This window comes from Verticillium dahliae, genomic scaffold (genome assembly GCF_000150675.1).
Source record: "Verticillium dahliae VdLs.17 supercont1.10 genomic scaffold, whole genome shotgun sequence".
NCBI lineage: Eukaryota > Fungi > Ascomycota > Sordariomycetes > Glomerellales > Plectosphaerellaceae > Verticillium > Verticillium dahliae.
The window spans coordinates 356023-366621 of NW_009276922.1; the positions used below are offsets into that span (position 1 = coordinate 356023).

The 10599-nt window shown below is 55.3% G+C and overlaps 4 protein-coding genes across 4 annotated transcripts in view; 2 read left to right on the forward strand and 2 right to left on the reverse strand.

The window, feature by feature from the left end:
- Positions 1-512: 512 nt before the first annotated feature.
- On the reverse strand, positions 513-1968 carry VDAG_05404 (polysaccharide biosynthesis protein vipA/tviB; the record flags this gene model as incomplete). The annotated part of the gene is made up of 2 exons (XM_009652299.1): positions 513-1292; positions 1381-1968. The coding sequence occupies 2 exons, from the start codon at positions 1966-1968 to the stop codon at positions 513-515; spliced, it is 1368 nt and encodes a 455-aa protein (XP_009650594.1).
- A 1749-nt stretch (positions 1969-3717) lies between these two features.
- VDAG_05405 (chitin synthase) lies at positions 3718-5965 on the forward strand (the record flags this gene model as incomplete). The annotated part of the gene is made up of 3 exons (XM_009652300.1): positions 3718-3921; positions 4050-5645; positions 5924-5965. 3 exons carry the CDS (start codon positions 3718-3720, stop codon positions 5963-5965), a joined length of 1842 nt encoding a protein of 613 aa, XP_009650595.1.
- A 972-nt stretch (positions 5966-6937) lies between these two features.
- Positions 6938-8537, forward strand: VDAG_05406 (uncharacterized protein; the record flags this gene model as incomplete). Its single annotated transcript, XM_009652301.1, has 4 exons — positions 6938-7220; positions 7277-7443; positions 7536-7794; positions 7855-8537. The coding sequence occupies 4 exons, from the start codon at positions 6938-6940 to the stop codon at positions 8535-8537; spliced, it is 1392 nt and encodes a 463-aa protein (XP_009650596.1).
- Positions 8538-9244: 707 nt separating this feature from the next.
- The window catches only part of VDAG_05407 (GPI mannosyltransferase), a gene marked incomplete at both ends in the record, with an annotated part of 2274 nt that continues 919 nt past the window's right edge, over positions 9245-10599 (reverse strand). Inside the window, 2 exons of the mRNA XM_009652302.1 lie at positions 9245-9644; positions 9705-10566. Coding sequence (XP_009650597.1) covers positions 9245-9644; positions 9705-10566 — 1262 coding nt within the window. The remainder of the gene's footprint in view (positions 9645-9704; positions 10567-10599) is intronic.

Sequence of the window (10599 nt, forward strand, 5' to 3'; positions counted from 1 at the left end):
ATTGAGAGACATGGGACGATGCCCCAGCATCCACCAATGATCGTAAAGGAACGCGTTTTTTCGATGGTTGAAGAGTGATCCAAATGGCAAGTGACTGTTACCATCGGCAAGGGAGAGGAGATCGGCACTTACTATATTGGCGCCTCGGCTCTTATCTTCTGGCACCAACCAGCCCAATGACGCTGTATGTCTCAGCTGGCGCCGCTCAAGCGCTGGAATCCTTGAGGTTTCGGAGCCGAACCGCGCCCATTGAACAGTCACCGAACCTCACCTATGGTGAATGGCGTCATTTACGAAGAAATAGCCGCGACTCGCGACAGTTCAGGCCTGTGAACAGGAGTCAATTTTGGCACAGCATTCCAAAGCATCACAGGACTCATCTTTGTTTTTCAAAAGGTTGAAATTTAGTGAAGAATTTGGGAAATACCAGAGAACGCCTCCTATTGTTTTAATTCCCGAAATCCGCGAGTAAAAGCAACCACCGATCCTCCTCAAATCCTTCTATGATACATTTAAGAGCACCACCATTTAACGCGGACATCTTTCGCTTGACTCAAAATGTCAAAGTCGACCCCGTGCTGCCTCATGACAACAATGACAAGATCAAACTCGTTCAAAGTCTCAACGTTCCATGATCTATCATCAAGCTTCTGAATCTGAGGAAGCGCACTCTGTGAGACAAGTGGGTCAGCAAACATGACATCGAGCTCATCACTGTCCTCGACCAGCCCCCTGGCGAGTTCTAGACCAGGACTGTAGCTGAGAACGCTCTGGCCGGGCTTGAATCCCATGCCCACCACGAGGACGCGGGGTTTGCCGCTGTTCTTTCCCGCGAACTTGCCAATGTTCTCGGTATATGTCTTTGCGATGGCCCGGGGCCTCTTGTTCATCCTCTCGGCGGCGTTCCTCAGCAGGGGCATCTCGCACCCAGAGAGGAGGTACCAGGGGTTGACAGGGATGCAATGGCCGCCAACGCCCAGGCCTGGCCTGTAGTCCATGTAGCCAAAGGGCTTGGTGCCCGCAGCGTTGCAGACCTCGTAAGGGTCAATGTCGAGACCGACGCATGCGTCTGCCATCTCGTTGACGTAAGCAATGTTGATCATGCGCTGGCAGTTCTCGTAGAGCTTGGTCAGCTCGGCGACCTCCGGACGAGAGACTGGGACCAGGGTGTTGAAGACTGGCGCGTAGATGCGGGTGATAGCCGCAAGCGATCCGGGGCAGATATCGTCCAGGCCCGAGATGACCTTGGGGATGAGGTATGCTGGGGGCTCCGTGCGGCCTGGATCAACACGCTGCGAGGACAGGTGATTAGCTCGGGTCGGTCAAGGGTCCCCCTTGGTGGTGGTGTGGCAGGAGTGGGCACGGAGAATCTAGACTTACTTCGGGCGACATGCCTGCAAAGCACCCGCGGGCCTTGGCCAGGGGACCAAGCAGCTCTCGTGTCATTCCAATGGCGACGGAGCTCTCAATGACAATTGTGGCTCCGGGACGAGCGTGCTTGAAGACAGTCTGAATGGCATCCTTGAGATAGGAGGCATCGACGGTCTTGTTGGGAAGAAGCAGCGTAGGTACAGAGATGAGGAAATGTGTGGCCTCGGAAAGATCAGGTCGCTGAGCGCTGAACTTTACTCTCTCATTGGTACGGAACTCGTCTTCTTGTTGAATCTGCTCAATGCGCTTCTCCGAAACGTCGAAGCCAAGCACGTCCCAGTGACGAGAAAAGTTGCTGACAAGATGTGTGCCAACGTAACCCACGCCGATCACGGCAATCAGGGGGTTTGAATCTTGGGTGATCGGCGTGACGATGTCTGGGGTGACGATCTTATGCACATCTTCTTCTTCGGGTGGTGGGGTCAGGGGAAGCACTGTCTCAAGGCAGTCGTATTTTGAGGGTCCTTTCAGGGTAGCATCGCTTATGTCAAGCAGAGCAAGGTGCTGAGAAGGGGCCGTGTAGATTATGGAAGCCATTATGATAGGAGCCGGTAAGGCAGAAGTAGTATGATCTAAAGTAATCAAAACTGGATGGTGAACGTGATGATGATGGTCTGATCTCAACAAGAAGCTGCAAAGTCTACAGCGGGTGCCCGTCCCTTTTCTAGAGCAACCCGACTTCCTCACTTTTCTCAAACTCTCCTCATCAGAGCGAGAAACTGCTCAACGTCGATGTTGTCTTCGGCACCGACGATTCCACTTCACGGAGAGCTTCAAAGCCTCCCAACCGTTTGCGGAAATCGATGAAGCGACGACGGGCAGTATTTCGCTGTCAATGAAGTCCCGACTTGCCATCGCGAGTCTGGATTTTGTCTGCCAAGAGCCCAAGTCGGCTTCCCGATCTCTCAGAAGTCGAACTTGCGCAGTCGAGCCCACGGACTTCAATGACACCACGTCCGGAAGAGGACTGCTTTCGGTCGCGCTGAAAAAACTGGACTGTTTAGACTGAATCGAACATACGATGGTGTCTGTAAACACCTGTTGAGTCTCTGGGATCGAGAAGATGAGCCCGAATCGGATCTAGTCGATGCAACACAACGATGTCTCCATCACGACTTTCGCCCAGGGGCATAGAAGACGGAGAGACGAACGACTTCCTCATCCGGACACACGTGGTAGGGCCCGAGGGAAGGTAACGCTAGAAACGCCTCGCCCCCGTTCATGAAGCGAGTCGGAATCCCCAACGACGCAGGTGGCGCTACCGCTGTTAACCTAGACCCATCACGTTGAGGTGAGACTATGTCTCGAATCCACAGCCCGCATTGGCCGCTGTTCTGTCGCTCGGCTACAATGGTTAGTCTTGGCCACCACGTTCTTCAACAGACGCTAGTCAAACCACATGGGCGTCAACGAACTCAGCCAATTACTGTTCCTGGGTCCCATCATCTCCACGGACCTTTTCGGTCTCGACCTTGCTCGAGGCCTTCCCAGAACGGATTTCGGCACCGTGGTTCTCGACCGCGACGGCAGATACTGGCAGACTGTATCACCTCCGCAACACGTGGGAAAGCTGCGAACGGTATGCCAAGCCTGGTAGCCACGCCGCTGCAATGCTTGACGTCGGTTGCGCGGTCAATCTCCCGCGTGTCTGGGCCTTTTTCCCTGTCGATCGCTAGCGGTCCGGCCGCTCGCTGGTCGCGGGGTCTTGCAGTCGTACGGCATGCCTGGTCGTTGGGTCTCTATTGACTTTACGGACCTTCCGGGGCTTGAGCTTGGCCTGGCAACCGTTCTACTGCGGTAAGTGCATGAATAGGCTCGTCTGGATGTTCCCGCGATGTCTGCAAACAGACGTCGTAGCGCGAGGGTCCAACTTCGCTACCTCATCCTCTTTTTTCGCCACGTCGCATCTCGATGTCGGTATTTTTCTGTTGAGGAAAAAAGTCTTTCTGGACAGTCCTCTGCACAGTTGGCTCTTTATCTTCCCCTTCCCTGGACAAGCACAAGACCCCTGGAGAACTCTCACCCAAGCGTCGTCCCTCCATCACCTCTTCCTTCAAGTCTGTTTTCCACCCCTGTACACGACCGGGTGATCATCCAACCGACTTAATCATGCCTCAAGCAAAGGATCATGGCCTTTCTATTGACATAGAGGCCGGTCCATCTCATGCCGCTTCTTCTTCCACTGCAACATCATGCCCTACTACACCCAGGTCACCCCCGCCTGTGGCCTGTCATTGGGACAAGAATTCCTCCAAGAGCCATACCAGAAGTTCATCTTCTACGTCTATGGCCGTGTCCCCTACGGCGAAGAGGAAGTTCCACCATCCATTCAGGAACCTTTCCAGACAGTCGTCATCAGCTAGGACTTCAGCGGAGGCTCCTCCTCTTCCGGCTGTAGACCAGGTGCTTGGCGGCTCAGCTGATGTATCTGGAGGAGATCAAGGAGGGCCGGGTAACACCCAGCCTGAGTCCCCCCCGGCGCCATTGACTGTAAGTCACTTCTCCATTTGACTTTGTTCATCCGCGTGTCACCGAAGACACTTTCTTATCATCCAACTCATTACTTCGCGTACTTGACGTTGAGAGAGCTTAATCTTGTTCACTCTAACAAACGACAGCGCCCACCCCCTCCCCCACCAATCTTTGGGTCATTCTCCAGCAGCACATGCTCCTTTCAATCTAGCATCTCACAAGAGGATGCCAAGCCACCATATCACCCAGACACAGAGCTCAAGAAGGTCTCGCGCTCTCTCCTGCGCCTCCAGAAATACAGTCTCATCCTAGGCTTTGTCTCCATCAATGCCGGCTTTATCTGGGCGCTCTGGAATTATCACCACTACTGGTACATCTTCCTGCCTTTCTTGGCCGCCAACACATTCTGTCAAGTCATCTTCGCCATCTCCAACACCATTGCAGCAACCTTTACCACCTTGAGACGGAAGCTAGGATTCAAAAAGGATGTCGTCCCCGAGAATCCCGAAAAGTTTGTCATGGTCCTGCCCTGCTATAACGAAGACCGTCAAGAGGTGGAAACAAGTCTGAACTCCCTCATCAACCAACAGAACATCGACGAGCACCCACGTCTCATCATGGTCATTGTTGACGGCAACGCCAAAGCCCCAGGCGAAGAGGTCTCCACGCAAGACTTCCTGCTGAACGACATGTTTGCCGGCGGCGAGCGCATTGAGTTCCAGAATGGCTACAGTGCCCGTGATGGCTTCTTCATGCCTGTCACCATCCAGCAGGGAAAGTACCGCGGCGTCCCTTATATCATCATCGGCAAGAAGCACAACCAGGGGAAGCGTGACAGCTTGTGCTTCGTCCGTTCATTCCTGTGGCACTACAAGAACCGCTCGGCCGATATCTCAACCATGTTCAACCCAGACCTGTTTGATTACATGGGTTCGATCCTGACTGACAATGGCCTGGATACCATCGACTATCTCTGTGGCATGGACGGCGACACTGTGTTTGATGACGACTGTGTGTACGAACTCATCAAAGCCTTGCGTCGCGGCGGTCCTGATGTTGTCGGCGTCTGCGGTGCCGTCCTCGTCAAATTCGACGAGAAGCCGTGGGGTTGGTGGTCAGTACCCTCGTCTCAGCCGCCTTTCTTCGCGTGGTTCACAGAGACTAACCTCCGGAATAGGAACCTGTTACAAAACACAGAGTACAACTTGACGCAAGGATTGAGACGAGAATTTCAGTCTCGCGTGTCCGGAAAGGTCAATTGCCTACCAGGCTGCTGTCAGCTCATCCGGGTTCAAGACGCCACATTCGGCGATGCAGTCCTGCGGGAGCGTTTCGGCCACGTTCCCAAGCCCAATGACACCATGACCCAGCAGATCATGGGTGTGTACTCTGAAGACTCGATCCATGCCTCCATTATCTTCTCCCGCCATCCCAAGTCGCAGACTCGCCAGGCTCTGCGTGCTCGTGCTTACACGACTGCCCCTCAATCCTGGTCCGTGTACCTCTCGCAGCGCAAGAGGTGGGCACTCGGCAGCAAATCGAATGAGTTCGTCATGGTCTTCCGTCCAGGCATCATCTGGGTTGAAAGGCTGTGCTCGTTCATCACGGTGACAACCTGGTGGCTGGGCCCATTCGTCGTTGCGGCCATGTTTGGCTTTGCGATCGCGCTGGTGCGACAGGGAAAGAAGATTTTCGAGAACCACATCATGATCGGGTTGATGTCTGTGCTCGCTTTCCGCTATGTAAGTTGTCTCAGCTCATCATGACGTCTGACACGGTAACTAATGAATGGCAGCTGTACTCTTTGCTCATCGTCACGTGGTTCCCGCACAACAGGATAGCACGCATCAGGTTTCTGGTCGGCTTCTTCATTTATCTGACCTGTTCGCCATTCATGAACGTCGTTGTTACCATCTATGCTTTGCTCCACTGCGACGAGTTCAGCTGGGGCAAGACGCGGGCGTCAGTGGGCGACGAAAACGGTGCAGGTGGGCATGGTGCACTGCCTGACCCTGAACAGGCTGCCAAGGAAAAGTTCAAGGAGAAGATGCCGCCTGTTTAAGAGGGGAGAAATAAAAGGGGATATAGTATTTCTCGATATGGGTTCTAGCATTTTAGACAGCGATGAGTTCTGTACGTCACTTGGCTGCAGTTCGATGGTCAGCCGGCTCGTGAAGCTATAATGGTGGTTTTAGTTGGTAAATTGAAGGCTCGCGCAAGCAATGTCATGTGCGAATATGCAAAGGTCCATCTTTCTTCGAGTCTAAACACGCCCATCTGATAACCACTCGAGCCGTTGACCTCGTCCTAGAGCAGCAGCTGCTTTGACCATGTATTAGCCTCCGGGTAGTCGTCCGCAACTTGCGCCGGGCTCCGTGATGATATATGGGTCTTCCGGGGAGTTATGTGTGACCCCTGTCAGATCCTTGGATACTTTTGAGCCCGCGATGGTGGTGGGCTCTCCTTGACGACATGAGCGCGGCAGTCAAAGCACCAAGCAGCACTGTCTGATTCACGCGCAATGGGGATTCATCAGAAGAAATATCTATCTGCTGTATGTCTTGACAAACTTCTGCTCTCACTGCTGGTCCTGGAGGTCAATCGATACCAGGTCGTGCTGGCGGATGAGGACAGGGGGCATCTTTAGCGCTGTCAGTTGTGGTTTCAGCATCGCCAAGCGCCCCCTTTCCTCTCATTCTTTCCTCTTAATGAGGGGTCCAGAGATTCAAGGCAAGGGTATGTCTTGCCATCAGGTGGAAAATTGACGAACTGCCGCCAAATCCTCCAACTCTCCTCTGCCTAAAGGAGAACAGCGCGGCTCCTGGTTTCGAAAGTAGAGATTGGGCAGCAGGGATTCTCTCCTGAGAGATATCTACGGCTGTGCACCCTAGATATCATGTCCACAGTGGCATCGCTTTCGCTCGTTTTGTCAAGCTGTCGCTCTTGTTTTTATGGTCTAGGAGAAGCACCATCCAACTTGCATTATCATTCCTTTCGCAGTGTGTCTTAGTCGGCGTTCGACTCACCCGCCACCATGTTTTCAATCCCCTTACGAATTTCGTTCCTCTTTGTCTTCGTACTCCAGTGTCTCCAGCCGCTAGTCTCTGCCGAGTTCCGCGTCACCTGTGCTCCGTTCAAGCGGGAGCGCATCGACCCGCTCGCGACGCCCGGCAAGGAGAATGGCCACATGCACACCTTCTTCGGCAGCCGGGGGATCGGTCCGGACGCCGTAACGGCCGACGAGCTCCGCGCGAGCTGCGGCAGCTGCAACGTCCAGGCCGACCGCAGCTCGTACTGGATCCCGACCCTCTATTACGGTGAGGATTCAACGCTTTGCTTGGTAGAACATCTGGCTGATATAACAGTATCAAAGTGAGCAAGAACGCCACGGTTCCTGTCAAGGTGGCCATTTTTCACGTATACTACCACGGCCAGAATGCCGACCGCCAGCCCTTTCCCGCCGACTTCTCCATCATATCGGGCAATCCCAACCTGACTGAAGACGAAGCCCGCGCGCAAGGCGGCATCGGCATGGAATGGGTACGTTCAAGCCCCCTCCACTCTTTCTTACTGTGCAAACCACAACGGCACGGGACACAGAACTGAACGAGAGTAATTGACGACGGTGGCAGAGATTCGACGACTCATCCGAGGAAAAGGAATCCTGGCAGCTCCCGAAACAAAAGGGCAGCGGCTGGCTGCGCGGCAACATTGGGTTTCCCACGTCCGTCGTCAGAGACGAGTCGCTCGGCCGGTACCGAGAGTGCGCATCCAAAACCGAGACGGGCTGCTTCAACGTGCTCCGCATGTTCTTCGCCATCTGGTACGACCTGCGCGACGACTGGTTTGACTTTGAGGACGGCGCGTACCTGACTCTTTCGTCCGGAGGGGGTGAGTAGCACACCAGCCAGCAGGCCGCGTAGTTGAGAGAAACTTGTCTGACGAGAACAGGCCACACGTATCATGGCGACTTCATCAACGGCTGGGAGCCCAGCATGGCCGAGCAGATTGTCCGCGACACCAAGAACTACGTCCAAGCCGGCGAGACCATCGGCGGCGAGGCGGGCGTCGCCCAGAGCCCAGCGTGCCAGAAGCTCGACGAAGAAGGCCCCTCGCTCCGCGACCTCGACTGGGACGCCATGGTCGCGGCAAAAGCCGGCCACGGCACCGTCGAGCTGGGCGTCTACGGCCACGACCTGACCATCACAGACGGCCAGAGCATGAACGCCACGTTCAGCGGCAGATGGGGAGAGGAGGCCGCGGCGGCGGGCGCGGCGGGAGACAGGCCTGCGGGGAACGCCGACGCTGCTGCGCCCGCGGCAACGTCGGCCGTCTCTGTCGTGCGCAGGCCTGTGGCGAGTTCCGTGGCTGCTGCGGATGCGTCGGCCTCCAGCGTGGGACGTGCCGAGTTTGCCGGCGTCACGGCCGAAGCGTCCTCGGCTGCCGCTGCCGAGACGACGGGCGCCAGCAGCGCCAGTGACGCGCTGCCGACTGCGTCTGCTGATGCCCTGAGCAGCGTCGCATTTTTGCCTGGGGAGAGCACGACGGTCATCTCCTGGGTTGAGACGCGGAGGCCCGTCTCTTCAGCCTGTGCGAAGAAGAACAAGAAGAGAGCCGTGAAGCTGGAGCTTTGAGTGTGACCGTCATGGACGAAGTTTCAGACCCAAGAGCTTCAGTCAGATACATACCAGGCTGTTGTCCACCCAGTTTTTGGTTGTTGGTACACCTTGGCTGCGTCAGCAGGCAACTTGCCGGCATGTTGTGTATGTTTTGGCTCTGGTTAGCGGGCATATCATTCTGTTGTACATATATCTCCAACCAATGAGCCGTCTGCCGAAGCAGAACAGAGCTTTATCTTCAAGCATGATTTTGACAGAGACTACCATAACTTGATTTCGAGCCTGATGTTTTCAAGTCCAGGAATGGAACGACACGTTGACCCGACTTGGCTTGCCAAGGCGGAAGATTGAACTTACGCAAACAATGGTTGCTGCAGCCCGGCTCGTGGTTTGGCACGTCGAATGTACTTGAGACCTTGGGCCAAGTTTCACCGTTGAGACATCTCTTACGTCGCGCCAAGACATCAGATAAGCCACGTCGGTGTAGGTTTTGTGCAGTGGTCATGGTCAATTACGTTGACCTGATTCATCTGCAAAGGTGAACCCAGACCGACACATCCGAGAGCTCCGGACAGACCTTTGCAGCACCATTGATCAAGTTGTTCCGAAAGGCAACCGTGCCAATTTGGTCACAGTCTAGATCTCGTCACGGGAGACACCACCTCTTGAGATTTGGTTTAATTGTTGGTGTATATGGGCGAAGAGGGAATGGCAAATCAGCATCAGGCTGGCGGTAGGAACGCTGAGAACAGTGCTCCCTGGATCATAGCATACAGCACGGCATAGACGACGACCCTGCCGCCCCAAACCTTGGCTCCCTGCTTGTCCCCTGCTAAGCACCCCGCAACCCAGATGTACCACACAGGATATCCAGATGCCAGCCTTGTGATGACCTGCACATGATAATTGGTCAGGGCTACGACAGCCAGCAGGACCTGCGAGGCAGCCATGGAGCGTATGAGCAGCCCAGTGCGCAGGTTCAGCTGACGTGCCGAGCCTCCCACACCGCCTGGCGAGCGCAGTACGTCAACACCTGACTTCATCATGATGGACAGCATGGGGATGGCAAGCAGGAAGAGAGGCAGGTTCGAGAGGGTCCAGTACCGAAGAAACCCGACACCCCTGTCAAGGTCAGCTTACATGGTACCTTATAAGACGGCAAGCAGTGGGGAGAAACATTACCAGTAGTGTGCTTGGACAAAGTTGTAAATACTTGGCAGGGCGTTGGCACACCAGGGACGTGGTTCGGATGCGCCGGGGCAGTAGCGTGCATAGGCGATGGTCTGCGGGACAATGGAGCCCGCGGCCACGAGAATGCCACCCAACAAGGGCCCGACAAGGGAGAGTACATCGGGAATCTGACTGTTCGCGTCGAAGAAGGGTTGGAGGACGACGAGGGCACATTCAGCTGCGAAGGGCAGTCCGTTGAGGATGCCGTTGGAGCGGAACGTTGTCGAGATTCCAAATACGGCGCCGGCTAACAGCTGGAGACCGGTCCTGGAGAGATGGCTCCTCGACGTTTGAGAAGCCTTGGCGAGCAAGAGATAGCCAACGAAAGACAGCAATGCAAAAGAGCTCTCGGCATAGGGCGCAGACAAGAATAGGCCCGCTGGTGACAGGATATGCATGAGGGCGCTGATCAGCGGCAGGTGCCGCTGGGGGCCCCAGACGGTTTGGACCAGCTCATACAGCGTGAAGACGGCTGCGAAATGAGCCGCATGCGACACAAAAATGGCTATGGCGGCTTCAAAAGACCCTGAATCCGTGGCAGGCACAAGGCCGAGAAACTTGGCCGGGTGAGCGAGGGCGGCAACAACGGCGGGGAGACCAGGTCCAAAGGCCCACTCCTGTTCGAAACGGTAGCCATGCTGGGCCGAGCTCGTGAAATAAATGGCATCCCAGCGGGTGAGCCGGGTGACGAGAGAAAAGGCGGTGGACGACTCGACGCGGTTGAGGGCGAGGGTGGTCGAGGTATCATACGAAGGACCAGTCAAACCGCTGGCCAGCGCGACGGCGAGGAGAAGGCCCTTCCAGGCCAGGAATGCTGTGAAGAGGGTTTGGCGCGGGTTTTTGGTGT